Below are 25,267 nucleotides of genomic sequence, written 5' to 3'. Positions count from 1 at the left end.
TAGTCAGTTCTAAATGCTGTTCTGTGGTGGTTTAAAAGCAAAGAAAGTTAAAGATGTTATGTTTCCATGGTCTACTGTAAAATAATTCCACACTGCCTAATTTCACTCCAACTAAACTCTTAACTTATTTTACTTTCTGAGAACTCTCCTCAGTGCTGCCAACTGGGAAGATAACATCCATTAATGGTGCCTTAAGGACACCAGACTTACTGTGGCTCAAACACAGACTGGACAGGGGTTAGGATTGCAATACACAATCCGTTAAAATATGGCTGGATCAACCCTGATCCTGATCCACTGGATCAGATCGGGAGATGTAATTTCAGTTTGACAGCTGTGTGGACATTGTTAGGCTATTTAAAGTCAAATATTTTTTACAGAGATACAAGATTTTTCAAGAACAGCAACAACATGTTCAGCATGTGCTGTCTTATAAAACCCCAACATTATTACATTTCTATGTCATTCATTTATTAGCTAAGCCCATGGTCCTCCTTATCCCCACACAGTGCATGTGGCGGTGCATGTGTGCTGCAGCAGAAGCCCTCGTGGTCTCGGGAGTTCAGAACGGTTTAGTCCACTCCCAGAGCTCTCAGCTGCCTCTCAATGTCCTCGTCTGAAATGTTAGCTGTCTTGGTCTTGGCTGCACTGGGGATGCTCTTTCCAGCTGAAGGGGCTTTCACCATCTGCACAACACCATTAAAACCATTCAGAAGAGTTAAAATAGTCAAACACCTGCTGATAACAGTCTAAACTCTAAAACTATAACACACACAAAGAATACATAATCATTACTGGTCTGAACGAATATCCTAGCTCTAAAACTGGAGCATGGTAATAGAAGGATGTGTTTAGGCCCAAGGGAGCACATCACACATCTGTTTGAGTTGAGAACACTGACAAGAGGGTGGGCAAAATACCCAACAAACCCAAGGCAAAGCCAAAAGCCACTCATCTGCCTGATCGAACTGCTCCACATAAAATTCAGCTAGGCTGCGTTCACCATATGGGCAGGTAGAAGAAACAACAGCAAAGAAGTGGTCGAGTTTTTTTACCTTTCCAGAGATCTCAATACCAATCTCATCCAGCACCTGGTTCACAATGTCCTGGCACTCCTCTTCATCGCCTGATTCATTAAATATTTCATCCAGGGTATCGTTGACTGAGGAGATAAACAATAATTCGTAAAACTTTAAACTCTTGAAACCTTGCATCCTCATAGGCAGATATTACATGTCTGCTTCTCTGCACTTTAAAATGGTGACCCTTTGGCCCCATATGGAGACTAGTGTACCATCTAGAGGTCACATGATAACATTACACTAAGTTAAATGAAACCAAGATAGTGGGAATCCCAGTCAAAACTTTCTACAGCCAGTCCAGATAGAAATGTGGGCCAGGTAAATATTCTCATCAAATTTTAGGTTTGAAACTAGTTTATTTCTGTACATCTATAGCTTTGTATGGCATGCATTTCTGTATAATGACAAAGTTTAGTTTTTATACAAAACTTTAATACCTTCTAATCCCATTTTAAAATTAACACCAAACAAAAGCCTGGGTCTCAGGAGGCTGAACATGACACTTAAAAAATGAGTTTACTGTGTATAAGGGTAATAAAACTTTAGCATAAGTTTCACCATAAGCTGCTTAAATGCATCTCTTTAAGATAAAGACCTAAGTAATCTCTTGTGTCTACTCATGAGTTTTAAATACAGATCTCAGTAAAGTCTCACAGTTTGCTCAGATTTGCCATAATAATAACAACCACTATTTTATTTTACAGTTTTACAATTTATTGTATTCTTGTATAAATCTTTAAATAAATCATAATCATCTTTCACTGGAAGAACAGATTACCAAATTCGCCTATTTTGAACACATAAAGAGAAGAGCCAATTCACTGAATAAAGAATTCTGCTTAGAACAAATGAAGGTCATAGAGAAAGAGGATGACCAGCAATAAGACAGAGGGTATTAATAAACCTAATACAAGATGCAAAATTATTTCTGACCTGGTAATAAAAGTTTTAAAAACTAGAAGTAAATCTGACTGGACACTTTTGTAGAATTAAACTGAATGTGCCTGATTAGGGTTACAAGATAAACTTTAGTCCTTCTTAATAGTTTTGCAGGGATTTGATTGCTTTACTGAGCAATGTCTGTTTATTCTGATATAAATAATAGGCCTCATGTCTCATTTTTGTCTCACACTTCAAAACAATTTAGGAGAAACTTACAGGGTTCATAAACTTCTAACCAGTAAATTTCCATGATTTTTTCATGACTTTTCCATGCCTTCAAGGCAAATTTTCATGACCATACATTTTTTAAACCTCAGTGCAGGCATTGACAGGCAATTGACCAAATTTCCATTACTTTTCCTAAACTTTCTGGGTATTTTTTTATTTTTCCAAAACTTATCCAGGCCTGGAAATTGCTATTTTCAAATTCCATGAGTTTTCCAGCTTTTTTTATGACCGTATGATCTCTGAATTTATGTTGCAAAGTTGATCTCCAAATAAAATCTAATTCAGATCACAAACAACACACTTTTTCTGGATAATACTCACTCATGTCTTCAGTCATCTCCATCTTTAAGTTTTCTTTCTGGAAATCCTGCATCGTCTGCAAAGTCTTCTTCGGATCCATTTTTTTATTGACGGTCTGCATGGTCTGAAAGACAGAACCAGTCCAGGCCATGAATCAGGTTCACAGAGGAAAAATAGGGCATTATTTGACAGTGTGATAAAACAACGCAGGCAGAATCCACCATGGATGAATACATTTTGAAAGCAGCTCAACATAAATCTGGATGTAAGTAAGCGGAAAGCATGACACATAATAAAATAGGTTGAGCTGAGAGCAGGTTTTTTAAAGGCCCTCTGGGTTTCCAGCAGTGTGACAGACAAAACAGGAAAAGTCACATCAGATTACAGAGAATTATTTACACAAATCGTCTCTGTAACAGCCTCATTATAGACCGTGTCAGCGCCACCGTCTCCTCCACAAAATCTTCCCTACGACAATACAACTCCCAGGATATACTGACAGCCAGATGAAGAAATAATGATAGCGCATGTGTGTAAATGTGGCCTACTTTAAGTGAAAAGTAGTAAGAAAACAACACACTGTGAACAATCAGCGAGATTTGCTTTTAGACATACATGGCTTATTCATGATTTAGTCTGCCTAATCTGAAATACTAGCTTTCTTACTTCCCTTGTCAGCCTCTGTCTTAAGATAAAAAAATAAAAATAAATATATATTTAGAGGTTTGGATAGAGATCCTGCCTCAGGCTTCATCATTAAATCCACTTAATTCCCCTAATTCAATTTCATTTCAAATATAGCAATCATATGCCAGATTGAGTGTAAGCAGAGTAAAGCTATGATAATACTCACTGCATTAACAACAGCGCACTTGTTATTCCAAAACTACCCCATGTGAATACAGATATAATAATTTGTGAAAAATGATATGCTAATTTATCAAATTGGTTTTAGGACGTACAGGGGTGTAATATGGGTCAAATTTCAGATTTAATTTTAGATATCACAGTAGATCTTTAAATAAGTGGTAATGAGGACAATGGTGAGAATCCAGACAAAGAGAGGCTCCATTTTAACAGGCTTTCTCTGGGGTACATGATGAAAAACAGTTTTAAAGCCAGTGCACTTAAGAAGCCACTTCACAACATGCTAATTAGCCCCTGCTTAAGCATTCTTTTGAAGTGCGGGATCTGGTTCATAAAAGCTTCTGCTTATGCAGCCTTTTTACTGTTAGCCCAGCAACACAGCAGCTCAGCAGGCAGCAGAAGCACTGGCTCAGAGACCAGTTTCTATAGAAAAAGAAAAGTGTAATTTCTCACCTTTGCTGTGGTAGACATAGCTCCTGCCATCTTCATCTGAGAGTTCATGACCTTGGTCTGCGTGGACATGGAGGTGACTTTAGAGCTCACAGCATAGGTCCGGTTCTTCTGCTTTCTTAATTGAACCAGCTGTTTAGCCAGGATCTTGCAAGCCTCTCTGTTTCCAGTCTTGGCCATTTTCTTGATTTCCATTTCCTGTTGGATATAAATACATCTATCTTTACTAGGAGTGTAAAAAAATATTTATATTGATTCTGTTACACCTAAGCCTGTGTCTGTCTTGTTTTTTTTTTTTTTTTTGTCTGTCTTTCTGGTCCTCTCCACTGTTCTCTTGTTTTGTTTTTGGACTTGTTCCCGCCTTAGCCCCACCTGTCTCATTTGTGACCCCGCCCCCTCATTCCTTCACCAGGTGTCTCTTTTCTGTGCCTGTGTATAAATACCCCATGTGCTCCTTTGTTCGCTGTCATGCTTTTTGTTTGACCCTGTCGTGTTTTACTCAGCTTTTTTGTATGATTTCTGTCAGTTTGAGCCTCAGTCCTACTGCCTTATTGTGTAAGTTTCTGTTTTCTTTTTGGTTTGTTATGGCCATTAATAAAAAGACGGACTTTAAAAAAAAAAAAAAAAAAGGAAAAAGACAACCAAGGTGTAATATTTTTTTATTGTTAGTTCATTTCTAAAGATTGGTGGCAGATGGCAATGTTGTACTTTGTTGTTAGAGCCCACTTTAAACCCTTCTTTTACTCAGGTTAAAAATATGATAGTGTGTTTTATACTACAAACATATTATACTATGTTTTTAATAATCACAATACTTTGCCTTGCTTATCCCAATATATAAAATTATATTCTCTGTATGATTCAAATTCTTGCCAATGGGACCCCAAATCTTTACTACAGATGACTGTTGAGGGTAGTTAACTAGAATGACTGGCTGTTTCACATGACATTTTGGAAACCTAGAGAAGGAGTGAACAAAATGATCTGCATATTACATAAACACATATGTTTGATAGATTTATTAAAGAGCATGATTGATTTCAAATAATTTAAAATAATAAAAAAAAAGAAATCAAATACCAGATACTAGGTGAACACTGCTAATAAACACTGGACTTAGACTGTTCTCATCTTTGTAAATACACACAAAAATGACTTAACTCACATTGGATCCAGATTCTCTATTTTTTATAACATGGTATGACTTTTTTTTAGTATATAAAATCAAAATGAATGAATGAACCTAGCTGAATGAGATCATAGATTAAATTTATCAGTGAGATCCATCTATGCCATTTTCCTTTATAAATATTAATACACATATTCATTTTCATTTTAAAAATGCTTTTGTGATTTTTTTATTTATTTATTTATTTATTTTACTAAAAATATATATTTTGGGCCTGTATTTTGTTTGATACCACTGTCTCTCTTCCCTTAGAACAACAGTATAATATGACATTTAAACTTTTTTAATAATCACAGAGACTGATGTCTAATTGTCTTGTTTAGACCCACCGGTCTGTGTCTCTTTACATTAGTAAGTGAATGAAAACAGCCCACCAGGACTCCTGGGACTAAGTGCATCAGACAAATGCACTATGTATTTGCAGAGTGATGATGGTGAGTATGCACAGTTCTCCCCTGGGACGCCACAATACCGTCAGCTTACTGCAAGCTAGGAAAGCCCATCAGCATTGCAGCAGCTGGGAACTAGCAGCATGTGTGTCTCTCTAATAAACACTCTAACATACACACACGGGCTTCTAAAAAAAGAGCAAAACCGCTCATAAAACATCTGTTTGTGCCGGAGAGAACACAGCATCTTCACTAAATACTTTACAGTCATTCACCGAAACTGTCCTCAAGCACATATTGATATCTGCATTTACATTATACCAGTTACTTGCAGCAGTTCATGCTAAAGAGATAAACACAGAAAAGAGGCAAAATCAAGAAACTGTTTAGTACTTCTGATTTTGCTCTTACAATTAATCTGTTCTACAGGAGCACACACTTTACAAATACTGTAGACAAAGATCAATGACCGCTGCCAAAGCAAAGTAATCTAATCCATTAAAAAATACCATGCACTTCTTATTTTAGATTATTTAAACACTTTTGATTAAAACTGTGAATTGTCATTTCTTGCTCCTGGATTATAAGATGCATTGTGCGACACTAGTAAGGAACAAAGGAGTCGCCATGTTTTCCTTCCAACTCAGCAGATCTCACCGCTGGGTGGTGGTGGGGGGGTAACTATCTTAGATAAGTAAATCTAAAATAAGTAAACAAAACTGTAATTCTTAAAAAAAAGTATAATTTTAAAGTCAAACAAGCGCTGGATGTTTATCTACACAGATTTCTTTCCTGAAAACTGTTTATTTGGGTGAGTAAAGCGCTTGCGTTTTTTACAAAAAGCTTTGATTTCCAGATTTCTTCTAAGGCTGGGTGCAGCAGCATTAGAATAAGCAGCTATCCTGGCTACAGCAGGCTAAAGGGGTGAACGTCGAAAGAGCTAGCACTTAGCACGGTTAGTGGCTAATGCTAATACTGCTCCAGCCTCTGGATATTTAAACTGAAAGTCCTGTATAATGCTGTACTTCAGTGGAGTGCCTTTACTGCTCCTTACAACCTGACTGTAAAAATTCATACATAAGGCGCACTGGATTATAAGGCGCACTGCCGATTTTTGGAAAAAAAATTAAGGATCTTAAGTACACCTTATAGTGCGAAACATATGGTACTTGAATATTACTTGACTTTGCAGCATTACGTTTTTTTCCCAAGCAACATGCCGAGCCCAGTGCATCAGTTCCGTTTCGATTTTAAAGCTGTTATTTTACAGTAAAATGCTGCGTAAAGCTTCTTTATGTAATCATCTACAGCCAACAAACCTACATACCATTACTATTTACCATACTAATACCTATTTACCATTACTCACAACCAGTAAATGTGCAATTTTTGGTTGCACTTGAAAACAAGCTCTACTTAAATTCATAAGATACATAAGCTATTATCAGTGCTGCAATAAGCGATACCTTAATCTGAATGGCAAATTAGATGTTTGTTTTTTTTTACATATCACTGCAGGTAAGAAGGATACCATAAATTACATTTTTCCAAGCAGACCCCTGACCCTGATTATTCCTCCTGTTCATGTCATATACATATGCATACAGACACAGCACTGACAGAGGCACAGCAGTGCATTGTCCTACTTAACCATAAAACCCCCATAAAACCGTCCTCTTGACAGACGACTCGTGGGTCTTCACACTCCCTTTCTGTCAAAACCACAAACATGACTGAAAGAGGGGAATTTTAGAGTTGAAAACAGGCTGATGGAAATCAGATCATGTCATCATGGTTATTAATATTGTTTTGAAGTGGGGAACGGGAGCAGTGGAACAGGAGCTCGGCTTATTAGAAATGCTTTATTGTTGCGTTAGCCGCTGCATGATGCTTATATTCCGAGAGCTGGTGTTAAAATGACAGATTGATGCTGCGATTCCCTTCTGTCTGCAGACTGACAGTGAATTCGCTATTATAAAAGATGGTAAAGTAGGAGGAGGTGCAGAGCTGCAGACTGCATCTTTTAAATCGGCCTTCTTGTATTAAACTAGTTGATCTAATGCTCAGTCCATTAGTTTTGTATTCCTTGATGAAAAGATGAAATCATTAGAAATATTTTTTTCCTGAAAAAGGCCCAAGAAGAGAAGATAATTAATGAAAATCATTCCTGTGATCTATGGAACAGAACCATGGGCTACATGGACGGAAATGACCATGAAAATGAAGAAATAAAGTGCTTCAATTTCAAAATAGGTCATTTTCCTAGTCGTACAACAAAGCAAATCACTTGCTTAATTAGAGTAAAAATTAACCGTAAGGAAAAAAGAGCCCCTGGGAGGCAATTATATTCAGATTTCTATGTTTACTTAAAAACGAGGCACAAGTTTCTTCATTTATGATTAAAAGCGGGCGAGAGCGAGTATGAGTGGGAGTGGAGGGGGTGGGTGAAGGGGGTGGGTGACTACTCCCAAGCTTATGATATAAAGAGATTGCAAGAATACTCTCTCCCTCTCTCTCTCTCTCTTCTCCTCCCTCAGGTGTTAAACTAAGCACATCCTTCCTCTTAGAGCTAATTAGACTATCTAATCTACCTGCTTCCAAAAGAGATCAAAATACCCAACTCCAGTTTCCTTGCGTTTGAGGCAATAAACGACAGCTTCACTGGACCACGCATTAATGAGAATGCCAGACAGATGCTCTGTATGCTTTGAAGGAAAAGGTGGGTGTAGGACAGTGAAACGAGGCTTTACTTAAACTCATGGGTGCTTTCTGCTCCACTTACCATTTGTTTCTCCTGTTTCTCCAAAGCGGCCCGGTCTCTGGTGATTTGTCTTTGGGTGCCTCTCAGCTCTTTGGACTGTTCTTTGATGATATCTGTGACAGAAAAGGATGAGGGAAAAAAAAAAACATGTAATAAAGCTGTCTGGTAAATCCAGGCACAGTTCACTGAGCTGAATCCTGGAGCTTTTCGCGGTCTAATACATGCACAGAACAATATGTGGGTCACTAAGCCAATTCTTAAAAAAACTGACAGCAAACTATTGCATTAAGAATCGGAAAAGCTGTTCTGGTAAAGCTACTTTTCAGACCAATAAAGAAAAACCTAAAACTTTCACACAGATCTGTGTCAACAAATATAGATATACAAAATGTTCATTTTACAGGACAAGATTTTACAACATTTATTCTCAGTAGTTTAGACCCCTGCTACTTGATCTTCTTTAGAAATGGGATGTAGATATAGGAAATGTAACTAATGACAATCTCCATATTCAATTAGGTGGATCTTTCTGATTTCAATTTGCTAATTAATCTGGAAAAGAAAAGGTGCTGCAGAAATATTTCAAAGTAAATGAAAAGATGTACTGCATCCATAGTAACATACTGTATAGGGCACAGTAACAAATCATATCAATTTCAACATCTGACTGTTCACTTACTGCCTAATAGGTATATCCCACTCATAATGACAGTGTAAAAACATTCCCAGGACCCTCATTGAGGTCATCTGATTTAATGGAACTCTATCTTCTATTAAACTGACGAATCTCTAATGACAAACAAGGTGGTCATCATCAGCCCCATCCAAAAGCAGCTCATCACACAAGAAACACAGTCACAGGTTTTATGGAAACTTTAATCCACAAAGTAGAAAGAACCTGGGGTTCTCTACGTGGTTGGTGTAGGACCGTAAGAACCAACTTTGTTCCCTTGGCAAACTACAGTTAGAGGACCAGTGAGTTGTTTGGCTTTCTAGGTCACATGACATTACGTTCAGTAGCTCCTCCATTTCCACTCGCTGTTGTGTTTACTTGGATCTCTGTGGAAACACGTGCACAAAGTGTAATTACGGTGTGTAGCAGTGGACAATGAGCTATTTTATTAAATGTGAGGAGACGAAACTCAGAGATGTGGATCTGGACAGGACTAAAACTACAGGAGCACACACTTTACAAATACTGTAGACAAAGATCAATGACCGCTGCCAAAGCAAAGTAATCTAATCCATTAAAAAATACCATGCACTTCTTACTTTAGATTATTTAAACACTTTTGATTAAAACTGTGAATTGTCATTTCTTGCTCCTGGATTATAAGATGCATTGTGCGACACTAGTAAGGAACAAAGGAGTCGCCATGTTTTTCAGCGAAACAGTAGGTAATTCAACCTGTAATTTTCTCAGACGACGTCTCCGAAAAACACATACATGATCGTTCCGGATGGAAATAAAATCACAGAGGATCCCATCTTAAAAAAGAAAACTACTCCAGGATCCCTGTCCAGATAGGGCTTCTGACAACTAATTTTAAACTGTTTATTGGTGATGTTACTGTTAATGTTGATGAACAGTAAAAGAAACAATAGTTTCACTGCTCAGTCAAAATATCTCAGTGAGGCATGGACTCCACGCAGTTATTATTCAGCAGTTTATGCTACAGTAGCTCTTCTGCTGGATCGGATTTTGACTCAGTTTGACCAGCTTTCACTCCCTACTTGTGTTAATAGCCCTGGGCACCCACAACCCCATCAGTTCACTGGTTGTCCTTCCTCAGAGCACGTTTGTCATGTACTGACCTCTGTGTATCTGGAACACTTCACAAGACCTGCTGTTTTGGAGATGCTCTGACCCAGATGTCTAGCCATTACAATCTGGCCCTCAGATTCTTAAACTTGCCAATTTTTGTTAACTGCACAAAAAATCAAGTTGCCTTTATTTATATAACTATGCATTATATTATCATTTTAAATATTATATTTAAATATTATATTATATTTATATTTAAATATTATATTTAATTGTATTGTAAATTGTAAATCTATATATAATTTAGTTGGATGAAGAAATTAAGATAATTAAGTTGCCAGAAAATGGCTTTTGTATTTTTTGTGTTTAATGGAATATATTTAGTCTAGATAAGTCAGGAAAGTGTGTTGAAATTGCACTTTCATTTTTTATGTCACTACAACTCAATAAAACAATAAATAAAAATAAAAATCTTGCCAAATTCATATAACTTTTTTATTATCTTACAACAGGTTTTTTTATTTAAGTATTAGCTAAAGGCCATCATAATTACTTTTTAAAGTGCAGCTATGATTTGCTTTTCTGTTTCATAGACTATATTAAGTCAATATTATGCAGAATAACTTCTGCGTAAAACTTATAATTTTAAGGATTATAAACCTAAGAAAGTCAGAATAAAGGCAGATGCATAATTGTTAGTGGTTTATCTACACTAATGTTTACACAATGTACATAGTATAGAACACTTTGACCTATTTTATACACACTGCCACCCTCATACACACTAATAATGTGTAGAATTCTTTATATTAGTACAGCAGCCATTATATATTGTCCAAGTCATACTGATTCACTGAAGCACTGCAGCCTTCACATGCACGTCCCTGGCACTGTCCATTCCCTTACTCTAAATCAAGTTTTAGAATAAAACAGCAAAATTCAAATCAGATTAATTCGATTTAAAAGACAAAACTGATCACAAAACATGAATAAACACATCATCGGATTCTATACACCATTACAATTAAAGTAAACTAATTACAGCAGCATTACATTTATCGGGTAAATAGCTGAACAATCTCAATCTCATTGTTTCAGTCAATTCACACAGGTCCATCAGACCCCCCCTACTCCTCCACCTCCTCTATGCACAGAAAAAGCGATTACTGGTTCTCTGTATTGCCTTGAGTCGAGCACTCAAGCGTTTTTATGAGATAAGAGAGAAAAAAGGGAGACATGAATGAAATACATGGAGTGTTCATCTGGGGGGCAAACAGACAAACATTATACAAAATCAGATGGTCTAAAAGTTAACCTTCGCCCACACTTCATCATACACAGCATACACAACCGTGTAGACTAGAGGATATGTAGCTCTGTTGCCCACAGGGATGTTACGGTCTCCTAGACAGCAATCAGATACACACTGTTCTCATGAATGCCAATCATATCATGTTATAAGTATCTCAGGCTGAACAGATAACCTTTATTTTGTCAGTGGACTAAAAAAAAACAGAGAATGATAGAGAAAAGGCCAACCGCTTAGAGGGAAAATCCCAATATCATCAAAAAAGAGAGAAAATATCTAGTAAGAGAAAGTATGAAATGAATGTCAATAAAAGGCATTAAAATATCAACAAAATTGTAAAAAAAAATGTATGAAACAATAAATACTGAAAAAATCTGAAAATCCTGAATAAAAGATTATTCTTAAAAAAAGATCAAGTGAAAGAAGTAGCTTGAAACTAATATCTAATGCATAAAAAGTAAACAACAAATAGATAAGTACATAAATAAATACAGAAAATTCAGAAAATAAGTAAAAATAAGTAAAAGTAAAAAAAAGTGTTTTAAAAGGTAGCATGTGTGTATGTGGGGGGGAAAAAAGAAAAAAAACAGAACAAACTCTTGAATTCTTATATTAGAAACATGAATAAACTAACATATAATACAAATGTCAAATATCTAAAATAAAGTCTGTACCTTTAAAAGTTCTTTACTAACCCATCACCCAAAAATGGTAAAAGAACTGCGTTCAGACGCTACGTAAAAGGTGACGTATCCCGAAACGTAATAGAGGGAGGGTTATCGTCCACATAAGTCTAAACCAACTGTGCCATCTCATAGTTATCTAGAGGATGCCATGATACGCTGATACCACGCTAACCCAGGACCTGAGAAACCTATGGCAAAAGGTCGGACAGGACGAAACAGGAATGACAAAAGACTAAAGACACGCGTAAGTAACAACTGGAGTTGTTATATTGTGTTTTTGTATGATTATTTTCTTTTTTTCTTTGACAGTTTCTGATTATGCATATATATTTTTTTATTCAATTTGATTTTTACTGAAAAATATGAATTTATTTAAACGTACGTTGGTAAGTAAATGATGCTGGTCTGAAGCAACATCTATTATATCTAAAATATTTATTCAAATGTTATTAGTGTAACCTTACTGTCTGCATATACGGATATGACAACTAGAAGGATATACAGTAAAGTGAATGGGAAGCCGGATCAGTGGCAGAGGCATGAATTATGAATGCTGGGTTGCTGTATGCTGTTTGGATGGGAGCCAGCCTTTGGGTTTGAATAGTGTTTAATAGCTTAGTGAATAAAGTTTATAATAAACATCTCTAAAATACAAAATAAAGAACAGAATCTAGAAACATGTAGAAACAGTCAAGTCGAGTGGTCTGATACAGGAAATAAGGGAAGGAAGTTAAATTAACACCCCTGATAAAAGCACAGGCACTTACAATAAAGACTTTAATAATGCATGAGAGCGACCGACCGTGACTTTAGCACTTAGTCTGTATCCACCAGAGCTTTGACTGAATCAGCACCAACCATTGATTTACCTAATGACTGTTAAAGAAGAGCTAAACCTCAACAAGTCGCTTATTAACTACTTACTACTATCTTATAACAACAGTATTACACCATTCTCACATGCTCAACATTTTAAAAAATGCTCCCTGCTCGTACGTTACTCTAGGTAAACACACACACACACAGAGAGAGAGAAAGAGAGAGAGAGAGAGAGAGAGAGAGAGAGAGAGAGAGACAGAGAGGATTATTGACAGCTGAGTTTAACCTCTGGCACACTGACAAACAGGTTTTGCTATTTAGTATCTGATTCACTCCAGTATAGAATTCTACCTCGATAAATGAGGAATCAATTATGAAATGAATAGACTGACAGACGTAGATAAAGATATTTTACTTTTATAGTGCTTTTTTTACAACTTAAGTCGCAAACCAGCTTTAGATAGAGAGCTCTAGACAGACAGACAGACAGGTACAAAGAAAATGGGTGAGTAGACAGACAGAAACACTGGTAGGTAGATAAACAAATGGGTATCTAGAAAAGTAGGTAGATAAACAGATGAGTAGACAGACAGGTAGGTAGATAGACAGATGGGTAGACAAACAGACAGCCAGGATGTAGATAGACAGATGATAAACAGACAGGTAGGTACATAGACAGATTGGTAGGCAGACAGACAGGCAGGTTGGTAATTGGACAGACAGGTAGGTTGATAGACTGATGCGTGGGTAGACAGACAGACAGAAAATGTAATAAACCACACAAACTAGCAAGTTCCAAACGCCAAACTATACCTACACAAGTACAAACAGGACTCAAACAGGACTCAAATTTGACTTACAGTAAAGCAAACAGTAAACAATATTTAATATTTATATAACCTGGTTTTAATTCACTCATTTAGCAGAAATCTTGAATATAACTTTCTGAAAAGTGACTTAAAGTGGCTCAAATCTACTAAACAGCTTTCAAGCAGCCCCAGTTATTAAAATAAACTTAAGATATTGTCTATTTTATAAACTGGTGTAACCCAACAAAGGAAGTTATCACACAGACCCATATCAACTATATAAAATATACACAATAAATGCTAATGATAGTTTTAATCAGTAACTCACAGTAATCCTGTTGTAACCTGTGGCTGTGTGTATAATTTTACACTCAGAGCTCGGAGTGAGTGAATGAATGGGACGCGGTTAAGTTTCAGCCCCGAGTTTAACAGAAAGATTAAAGTCTGAATTAAAGAGTAAAGAGTGTAAAACTCACCGTCCACAGTCTTCTTCTTAAACAGAGAGGCCATGTCGACTCGGCGGGTAATTAAACTAGCTACAGAAACTGTATATATATATAACTCTACAGGCGGGAAGCGTCGGGCTGAGCTAAACTCCTGATGATATTTTTCCCTGTTTGTTACCGGACTGACTTTCCGCACATGACTGCACTGAGTCAGCGGGGCTGTGACGTCACCGCGGAGTCCTCCTGCAGTTCCCGGCAGCTCCTGCAGAGGCCGCTGCGCTGCAGCATTACCGCACTGTACAGCGGGACCGCGCCGAGGAAAACAGAGGAGAAAAGAGAGAGAAGATGAAAAAGACAGGAAAAGAACATATAAAAACATATAAAATAACCCAAAAGAGTCCACAGTGAGGTGTGTGTGTGTGACAGACCCTAAAGTTCCTCACAGCACTCTGTCCTTCACTTTAAAAGTGACAGATACTGAACATCCTGAGAGCATCACTACAGCGCAGTGTGTAAAACTGTGTTTGTTCATTTGACTCAATTTACAGAATGTAGCAGTGCTGGGTTAGAGCTGGAGATAAAATTTGCTTTTTTCTTAATTTTAAGAAATTGTACAGCTCTGTTTCAACCATTTAACCTTTCAAATGCTTTAAAATTAAACGTTTTGTGTTCTATAGAACTAAGTTTGACCTGATTGGTAGAACAAAATGTGAAAATAATTGTTTAGAATATTTGTGTTAGATCTGGGTTTTAATCTTAAAATATTTATTCAATCTTGTGCCCACAGTAAAAAAAAGAAAACAAAAATATTTATTAATTAATGAGCTGTTCAATGAATTTATCTGATTTAGATAAATTATTTAGAAATTGGTCTGGGCTCTTATGGAATAAAGAAAATAAAATGACCTGTTAAACCCTTTTTTTTAATTATGATTTAAAGGACCATTAAAGATTATATTTTCTGTAGTAACTTGTATCATGTTCTAGAAGTGGATAGATCTGGTGCGACTTCACTGCACAACAAGGTGCCTGGCAATAAATTCACTGATCAAAAATAGTAAAAACAGGATCGTAACAGGATCAGAATGTATCATCAGATAGTAAGGAAACATGCTAAGTTAAAGAACTGACATCTTTTGTCAGCAGAGTTTCAGCAAATATGTTTCTATTGGAACTATGTGGTGTGTTTCGGTAATCTGTGTAGGTTCTGTGTAGTCTCATTTCCACACTCAGGTTTGCCAGGTATATATATATATATAACAGCATGCAAACCAGGTGCTGCAGCCTCTGAGCTTTATTATGGTTGCTAACCATGGTATTGTAATTTACCAACACCACTATAGTGTACTAAAGACAGACAATATAGACACTGAAACAAATACATATATATTCACTTCATCAGCTACAGAGAAAGGCTCGTTGTCACTGTGTGCCAAGTTGGCAACCCACATGAGCTTCCATATATTACTGATTGTTTCTTTAATGCACTTTAAAAACATTGTATTTCTAATACCATATACAGTAATAAAAAACAGCTAATCTGAGCTTGTCTTGCCTTGTTATGCTGGTTAACTAGTTTGGTCATGCTGATTGTTTAGCGTGGTTAAGGTGATCATGGTTATAGTCCAGTTAAAACATATAAAACAAACCAATCAATGAAAAAAAACTCAGCTAAACCATTAAAACATGTTGACCTATGCTGGTAAAAATCTAAGCTGGTCAACCATTTTAACCTGTCTGACCACCTTGAGCTGGCCATGCTGTTTCTGTACTGTAATAAACAGTAAATGTTCAAATTTAAATTATCAGTCTGGCATTTTTTTTTTTCAACTTGGCAATTATGAAGTTTTGATTGCCTCAGTGCGTCCGTTTGAAGCACATGCTCCTTCAGTGAGATTTCCCCTCGTGGTTAAATGGGGAAGGCAGGCCCAGAGAACGAGGGCAGGGGATTACTGGAGCAGAGCAAAAGCACAGAGCCAAGGAGATGAGAGAGAGGAAGCTGCACAGGGTGACTTTGGAAGGGATAGCGTGTGTGTCGCCTCCAGCACTTCATAGCCTCTCTCTGAGGAGGAAATTGACCATCCTGGGGCATTATTCTTGTTAAGGTTATTAGGGAGATGTTTTCGTATAATCAGCAAGGCTGGCAACAGGGACCGGCACTAAATGTTCTCATAATGATAATAAGCCCACTGGTGATCAGTCTTGCCCCAAGCACACAGACCAATTCGACGCAATAATGAGACAAAACTACAATTTCATTTGCCATTGAGGGTGTCTTCAAAGTATATTAAAAATCTACATCACATATTGGAGGGAACGCGTTCAGTGCTGCTGGAGAACTCCCACAGAGGCCCATTTGAAGCATTTATCTCTCTTTCTCTTTCTCTGTTCATGTTATTGCCCAGGGCTAACAGACGTTCAGTGTTAATGTGCTAACTATGCAGCCAGACAGTCAAATAAGATGTTTCAGCTGTGAAATTAGATCTCTGCACTGATCCTGCTACAGAAACACATTACTGCAGAACAGAATTACTCATTTCGTATAAATAAGAAATACACCTCTTTAACTGTGGGTGGCCATAATGTGTTTTTTTCCATAGGATAAGGCTATTCATTTTGTATTACATTGCCACACATTTACATCTTTAATATAAATAACCATCTTATTGATAATTTAATATGCTACGTAGATTTATGGCACTTAAACACCTTCACCTATTTAATCAGAAACAAATGTTTCAAATTTCAGTATCTTTACACAGTGTTCACTAATCAATATTAAATCCACTGACAGGGGAAGTCAGTAACATCTGATTATCTTTAATGGTGGCACCTATTAAGGGCTGTTAAGCTCTGGAAAAAAAATTAAGAGTCAACTTCAGTTTCTGAATCAGTTTCTCTGATTTTGCTACTTATATGTATATATTTGAGTAAAATGAACATTTTTGTTTTATTCTATAAACTATGGACAACATTTCTCCCAAATGAAAAATGGCTGAAATACCAAAAAAAAAAAGATTCACAAAAAAACAAGTTCATATTCATAAAGTTTCAAGAGTTCAAAAATCAATATTTGGTGGAATAAACCTGGTTTTTAATCACAGTTTTCATACATATTGGCAAGTTCTCCTCCTCCAGTCTTACACACTGCTTTTGGATAACTTTATTCCACTCCTGGTGCAAAAAATTAAGCAGGTCAGCGATGGTGGCTTGTGATCATTCATCTTCCTTTTGATTATATTCCAGAGGATTTCTATTTGGTAAAATTAAAGAAACCCATAATTTTAAAGTGGTGTCTTATTTTTTTTGTCAGAGCTGTATATGCTGCAGTTCTGAAATTTGATGTGTTCGAAGCATGTAAAATAAAGCAAGCATAAGAATCTGAGACACTTTGAAATGGGCATATGGACATATTATAATGGCTAGACAGCTGGGCCAGAGCATATTCAACACAGCAGGTCTTGTGAGATGTTCCCAGGACGCAGTCCTTAGTCCCTACCAAAAAAGAACTAAGGAAGGACAACCAGTGAACCAGAAAAAGGGTCACGAGTGCCCCAGGCTCATTAAGGCAATCTATAGAGGGCACACCTCACAATTTACACAGCTTAAAGGGTCTGCCACGGTCTGCCACAAAACTTCTTCAGTAAATTCAGGATTGATGGGTCAGAACTGTTTTGGTGGTGCGAGAGACATTATTAGGCAGGTGGTATAAATGGTATAAAAAGATCAGAATAATTGTCACTGCTGAATTAACAATAGACCATCTAGCATTATAAAGATATAAGCAATATTTTTGTTGCACTTTATTGTATTGCGTTGCAAAAACAGTATTTTTTAATGAATAATATAGCACAGTTAGTTCCGACCCTGCAATTTCATTGGCTGAGAGGCGTTCTATGAGTGCCGTTATCAGCCGGTAATGCACTGTAACCAAAGCTCTCCATGTATTATTCCACTACATGCAGGTAACCTACCAATGATGCAGCGCTTACAAGCCAAACAGCACAGCTGCAAACAGAACAGCAATGGAATTATTTAAAACGTGGAGCAGGCACTCAGCCTGCTGTTACAGCCCTCCCTCTCAGGTATTATTGCTTAAGTATATATGTAAACAGTGAATATTTTTGTGTTGTGTTATATAAAAATTGAATGATACTAGATAACAGTGTTGTACTTCACATATCTTTACGTATGGAAAAAAAAAAAAAAAAAAATATATATATATATATATATATATATATATATATATATATATATATATATATATATATAGTGGTGTTTGAGAAACGAAGCAGACGCATGTGAATGTGAAACGATAAACACACGCGGTCAGAACCAGGAAAATTAATAATACCCTTCCTACGAAAAGTCAAAGGACAAAATCCAAACAAGAAACTCAGAGAGACCAAGACCAAAATCATGTACAGAGAGACCAGAATGCTAAGTAATAATACAGGCAAGTCTGATGAGAAACAGGGGAGTGTGATAAGTATTCAGGTGAGAAGGAAAGAGAAAGTTTTCCACATGGGAATATTCAACTATAGGTAATGGTTCATCACAGGACACCTTTAGGAACCTCTACGACTCTACCACTCTCATAGTGAGAGACACTTCATCTCTATGTATAGCTCAATAAATATAAAAAAAAAAATATTTGTCCTGATAACCTTTATCTTCCCTTTATATAGAATTGCAATCAGATGATTCCCACTGGCTGCAATAATTAATAATTGTTATTATATATATGATTTGATATATATATATATATATATATATATATATATATATATATATATATATATATATATATATATATCATGACAGGTGCTGTACATATAGTGATTTTAATACAAATGAACTGCTTTACGATTTCAACGCCTGTCTTTCTGGAGGAGACAAAATAATACATTCTTTTTATGGCCTTAGTACATAACGACATGACTTGACACCACGCAAACAGGGACAGAGGAATCTGGGTTCTAGCATGCTGATTTAGTGGCCACATCTTTGCAGTGATAAATGTGTTGTGCTTGAGCGCCCTGGAGCAGAGACAGGGAGCTAATATTTCGTGCGACTTCCCTCCATCTGCCCCTGGGAGGAATACGGCTCAGGAGCGTCCCGTACCGTACCACATAAGAGCACCCGGGGACCGTGGGTAATGAGAGATTATCACCCCTGTTGAGTTGCAGTTGTGCACGGACACACACACACACATGTATGAAAGATGGTCACATAGCCTGCTACATCATTAATGACCTGGTAATTAATCAGTCATGTTCAAATATTTTCACACATGGATAGCGTACGGTGTCACGGTGAATTAATAAAAGGTCTTGGTTACATTATGTAGCTGGTTCAATGACACCAATAGTACCATCCAAAGGCGATGTTTGCCCTCTCTCATCCACGACTCACCATGAGGTGTGGTGCAGGTGAGGTGAGGTAGCACACTAAAGTAGGTTAAGGATGTGTAATTGCCAGGTCTTCCCCTGTACTCCGGTAAGCACAGCCTCAGGGTTAAACAGGAGCCAGAATTATTCAACTGAAGCAAATGAATAGTATTTGCATGGGGAATTAGAATCATTAAAGTTAGAAGGGCACAGGGAGGAGAAGTCCTTCAGAGAGGGACATTAGGCGAATTCCAGACAGACTTAGCTAGTGTCTGAGCACCCTGCCTGCAAACCAGTACGTGCCCTAAATACACATCACGTAATTGCGGCAAGATAGCCAAAGTACAAAAAAATATATAATTTTTTACAATTATTTATAATGCAGCATTAGCAGAAACAGCAGGCCTTATCTGCACTGTATCTCTTTTATCACAAACAAAACCTCAAAAGATAAAGAAAAATCAGCTCAGCCTCAGTCTAAGACAATTCCTAGAATTCCTAGAAAACAATATGCACACACGCAGACTTGCTGGTTAATTAAAACTGCAAATTTGCAGATCAGATAACATAACTATTCAGCAATAGAACACAATTCATGAATGCCATAAAGAATCAGACTGCGCTGAAATATGTTCAAAAGCATTTGCAATTAATATTCACTTCCCGCCGAGAGGTCTTTGTTTGACCTCATATAATGTTTTCTTTGGTATGCAAAAGAACAGATGAGTTTCACTATCTCTACCTATGGGGTCTTTGAACCCAGTGCAGCTCGTTTATTGGAGACGGATGCGCTCTTTCAGCCCCCTCCATTATCTTCACATTTTCAAATTGATGACATTTACAGAAAAACAGGAGTGCCTAATTATCTGCTGTTCATGCATGGGCCCAGTGCTCGAGATAGTCCTGATATAGCAGTAAATTCATTTAAACGCGACGTAACGGAGGTGAACAATTAACACCAAGAGCTTTGGTGTCTGGACTCCCTCCATGGCGGTCACACCAACTGAAATGAGCTCCTTTTAATGAATCTCACATGCAATTAAAACTCACATTTACAAGACTGGCATGCTGGTATGACAGTGTAATTGGTGAAACAGTAGGACAATTAAGTATATGAAGAAGAGGCATGAGCGAGGACATGCTTGTTGATAGTCATATTAAATACATGTTTCTGTGGGTTTGTCCTGAAAATGGGATTTTAATCCTCTCCGAGATATGATGTTCTTTGAGTCGACACTTGACACTAGCCATTTTAGCCATTAGCTTCACAGATGGATGAGCAGAAGATTGCTTCTTTCTGCACAAGACATGATTTCTTTTCGTACACCATGCTAAATTGCGTTTCTTGAAGAGCACAATATTTCACGATCACCCGGACCATGTGTTAAATATCTAAAAATAATTGCATTATGTGATGCTTCTACAGGATTCTGCTACCCTGAGCCCCAACTCCACCCACCCCCATCTCCTCCACCCACTCCCCATCATAGACATCACTGGTTTCACTTCATAATAGAAAGAGAGTAAAAAAAAAAAACCCAAACAAATAGACTGTAAATCTGCATATGCATATATACCCTTCATATAAACAAATACTACATACTATAACAGCAGGAAAGTCTGATTCTTTTGTGGTGCTGCACTATATATATGTCCAAATGTTTGTGGACACCCATTCAAATTAATGCATGTAGGTACTTTGTTTTACATATTGCTGACACAGATGTGCAAATGCACAGCTTATCTAGTCCCTGTAGAAATATATTGCCTATAATAGAGGACTCTATGTATTTAGGAGCAGATCAACATATTTTTACATGAACATATTGCCACCATGCCTCATGTCAAGCATAGTGCTAAGATGTTGCTCCATTTAATGATTTTGGGATGAGTTGGGCAGTTGGGGATAAGGTGGGCTGGTAATCATCTTGTCACGGAATGCAATCAAATCCTCAATGCAATGTTCCAAAATCTAATACAAAGAGACCTGTGTGGCAGGCCATTGTCATCCTTAAGTGTTAAATGCAACAGTAAGATTTAGCAAAACAGGCAAGGCTGCATAGATTTGGTAAATGTATAATTTCTTGCATAATTTCTTGCATTTTAATTTCATTTTGTATATTTGTTCTACAACAAGGCTTAACTCAAACTACAACTTTTCATGAGTTTGATTTATTTCATCTATTTCACTAAGATCTTGGATTTAAATGGTATATTGTATTCATAGAAATGGGTATATAATTTAATAGCACACATTGATCAAGGTTAAGTTTCTTGATGAATAGTGTAATTAACACTAGTTTAAGTGGTTTTGGTTTATAGCCAAGACTGAAGCCAAGAGTGAGAAGTTTATTGTTGTTAAAACAGACTTTATTATTCCTTCTAACATTTCGTAGAGTAAAGAACTAATTTGAAGGGAAAATAAGTGTAATTAACTCCATCTGCTTCGGCATGAAGGATTCCCACTTCTCTGAATTAGTTTCACTCTATGTCTTTTTTTTGTCTTTTCACTCTAAGTTTAAAACAGTTTTGGTCAATAGATTTGTTTATATTACTGAAAATCATATTGCCACGGCAGATTGAGGATATTTGTCAGATTTTTTTATTTGTTAATTGTGCTATATAATTTAATCAAAGAGGAAATATCATGTCTTAGCAAAAGCTCTTATGGGATTCGGAAAGCCATCTTTTCAAGAAGAATATAATGAGGTTGTCCTAAAGCATGAATATACAGATTTTTCTGCATAAAAGAAACTAAACCTAAAACACAACTCAAAACTCTCTTTTTCTTCACTGTTTAATTCTAACAAACTAGGTTATACTTGTGGCTTCCTTTTCTCATAAATAACCCCTTGCATTTATCATTGTCTTGGGTTTCTTTAATAACTTTTTCTTTTCTTGTTGTATTTTCTTTCATTTTCTTCTTTTTTTTCTTCTTTTCTTTTCTTTTCTTGTTGTATTTTCTTTTCTTACTTTTTTGCTTGTTGTATTTTTTCTTCTTTTTTTCTTGTTGTATTTTTTCTTTTTTTCTTTTCTTTTCTTATTTTTTCTTTTGTTATATTTTTTTGTATTTTTGCTTTTTTTGTCTTTTCTTGTTGTATTTCCTTTTCTTTCTATACCCTCTGCTATCGGTCACCCCTCTACAAACTATGACAATGTGTCATTCTTTGAGCTGTGTTTTTATACTATGGTGTGGCTGTTTTGCACTGATTACTACCGGGAATTCTGGGAAATGGAGTATCCTGAGCCCCTGATTCCCCCCTGATTCTTTCCCTCCGTCACCTAGCTCCCCTGCTGAAGGCCTGTGGTGCAGCACTGCCCATCACACTTAGCACTTAGCATGTTTTAATTCAATACATTTTTTAATGCTGCATTTTGCAAACACCTATTTACATATTTTAAAAATAGAGTTTAAAACGCATAGTTTTAAACACTTAAAGTTCAGTATTTTCTGTTTTTCTGACACACTGTTCCCTCTTATATTACTACAAGCTTATGGCTGGTCCAGTGAGTGCTCACTATCTGTTCTTAATAGGTTATTTTAGATGCATCAGCTGTTATAGATGTTCAGCTGCACTGGTGATCTGGTGTCAAGCTGAAAGCTTACATAAACCTGCATAATTAGTCCTTGTGCCACAGGAGCATGCAGGTGTGTGTATTATATGATTCTCCTAATTAACCCTTGAGAAAAGTCAGCTGTTTGTTTAATAAAATCACAAGAGTAATGTGATCTTCACCGACACCGTTTTACATACATTCACATACCATGATTAATTTCTTCTGACAGGCCCAAGAAGCTGGAGTAAGTGTGAAGACAAAGCAGAGGATGAAGAGTTGATCGTTCCTTTTCACGTCCCTGCTGATTGGTCACGTCCTGGAGGCTGCACTTCTACCCCACCATCTGTAGCAGACAGAGAGAAAGAGGACACACAAAACATTACTGCACACACACTCTCACATGCAGACTTTACTCATTGTATACTAATAACAGTAATAATACTACAAGTCTTATACTTCATCAATGTACAAACAAAAACATGTACTGTTGCAAGAGAAAGTATGTGAACCATTAGGGATTACTTGAATTTCTGCATAAATTGGTCATTAAATGTGTTCTGATCTTCATCTAAATCACAACAATAGACAAACACAGTTTGCTTAAACTAATACCACACACAAAATTATATGTTTGCATGGTTTTATTGAACACAACATGTTAACATTCACCGTGCAGGGTGGAAAAAGTATTTGAACCACTAGGCTAATGACTTTTTTAAAAGCTAATTGGAGCCAAGAGTCAGCCAACCTGGAGTCCAACCAATGTGATGGGATTGGATGTGTTGGTTAAAGCTGTGAATCATGCATCACACAAAAGAGCTCTCAGAAAACCTCATCCCAACTGTGAAATATGGTGGAGGGGGCATCATGGTTTGGGGCTGCTTTGCTGCCTCAGGGCCTGGACGGATTGCAGTCATCAACGGAAAAATGAATTCCCAAGTTTACCAAGACATTTTGCAATAAAACTTAAGACCATCTGTCCGCCAACTGAAGCTCAACAGAGGATGGATGATGCAACAGGACAACGACCCAAAACATAAAATAAATCAACAACTGAATAGCCTCAAAAGAAGAAAATATGCCTTCTGGAGAGTCCTGACCTCAACCCAATTGAGATGCTGTGGCATCATGACCTCAAGAGAGCGATTCACACCAGATATCCCAAGAATGTTGCTGAACTCAAAGGGTTTTGTGAAGAGGAATGGTCCAAAATTCCAAAATAGTCCAAAAAAATATACAACCAGAGTTACAGTGGAAAAGTTTATGGTTTAGAAAAAAAAATATTAATGTAATAAAATAGCCCAATTGCGTTGAGCTTCCGTGGAGAGACATGAAAACTGCTGTTCACAGACGCTCTTTATCCAACCTGGCTGAGCTTGAGCTGTTTTCTAAAGAAGAATGGGCAAAAATCAAAAATTAAAAAGTCTCTAGATGCACAAAGCTGGAAGACTTAAACCCCAAAAGACTTGCAGCTCTAATCGTAGCAAAAGGTCGCTCTGCTAAGTATTGTGCAATATGGCGGGGGCTGAATATATTACACTTTTTTTTTTATTAAAAATGTGAAAACCATGTATCATTTTGGTTCCAGTTCACAATTCTATACAATTTTCTGTTGGTCTATCACTTAAAATACCAACAAAATGCATTTAAGTTTGTTTTTACAAGGTGACAAAATGTAAAAGCTTCAAGTGATAAGAATAATTAACACTTAATTACCACTTCATTCTTTACACTAACACTTCCCCAACCTCACTTTACAGAACTGTATTTGTTACATAAACTACTTCTAATACTTCTAAGGCACACCAGTCTCTTTTATAACATATGTCATTGCACCTTGCACTTTACTTTGCTCTTTTAATTATTCAATGATATTTAATCTACTGCACTGCTCAGTGAACAGATAGTTCTTTACCTTGTATAGAATGTTTTTTATACCCTTATATATTTTCTATTTTTCTGTGTTTATTTATGTTGAATATATTTTTTATTGTATTGTGTTGTTGATGCTGGATGCCTAAATTTCCTTCAGGATCAATAAAGTACCTACCTACCCACCCACCCACCCACCCACCCACCCATCCATCTATCTATCTATCTATCTATCTATCTATCTATCTATCTATCTATCTATCTATCTATCTATCTATCTATCTATCTATCTATCTATCTATCTATCTATCGAATACTTTTGCCACTGAAGGCCACTGTAAGTAATGATGTCTAGATGTATAAAAATCACAATACATCAATTGTACTGGATAAGAAATGCCTCTG

At 36.7% G+C, this 25,267-nt stretch overlaps 1 protein-coding gene across 2 annotated transcripts; it reads right to left on the bottom strand.

Moving 5' to 3' along the window:
• chmp2ba (charged multivesicular body protein 2Ba) lies at window positions 1–23,313 on the bottom strand. 2 transcript variants are annotated; one of them, XM_007251729.4, is made up of 6 exons: window positions 23,198–23,313; window positions 8,230–8,321; window positions 3,873–4,067; window positions 2,574–2,676; window positions 1,056–1,162; window positions 1–686 (listed from the first exon to the last, which is right to left on the bottom strand). In XM_007251729.4, exons 2-6 carry the CDS (start codon window positions 8,230–8,232, stop codon window positions 573–575), a joined length of 522 nt encoding a protein of 173 aa, XP_007251791.2. In that variant the 5' UTR covers window positions 8,233–8,321; window positions 23,198–23,313; the 3' UTR covers window positions 1–572. The 2 variants fall into 2 exon arrangements, with proteins under 2 accessions (XP_007251791.2, XP_007251792.1); XM_007251730.4 differs by lacking the exon at window positions 23,198–23,313 and adding an exon at window positions 14,073–14,254.
• Window positions 23,314–25,267: the final 1,954 nt, after the last annotated feature.

The sequence above is a fragment of the Astyanax mexicanus genome, chromosome 11 (assembly GCF_023375975.1).
Source record: "Astyanax mexicanus isolate ESR-SI-001 chromosome 11, AstMex3_surface, whole genome shotgun sequence".
NCBI lineage: Eukaryota > Metazoa > Chordata > Actinopteri > Characiformes > Acestrorhamphidae > Astyanax > Astyanax mexicanus.
This window is presented reverse-complemented; position numbering and strand designations above follow the sequence as displayed.

Excerpts from the sequence above, each read along its gene's own strand:
- chmp2ba (XM_007251730.4), bottom strand. The coding sequence starts at position 14,106 with ATGGCCTCTCTGTTTAAGAAGAAGACTGTGGACG. Across the intron at positions 8,322-14,072 it reads TAAGAAGAAGACTGTGGACG|ATATCATCAAAGAACAGTCC; the intron begins GTGAGTTTTACA and ends TTTCTGTCACAG. Across the intron at positions 2,677-3,872 it reads CTATGTCTACCACAGCAAAG|ACCATGCAGACCGTCAATAA; the intron begins GTGAGAAATTAC and ends TCTGTCTTTCAG.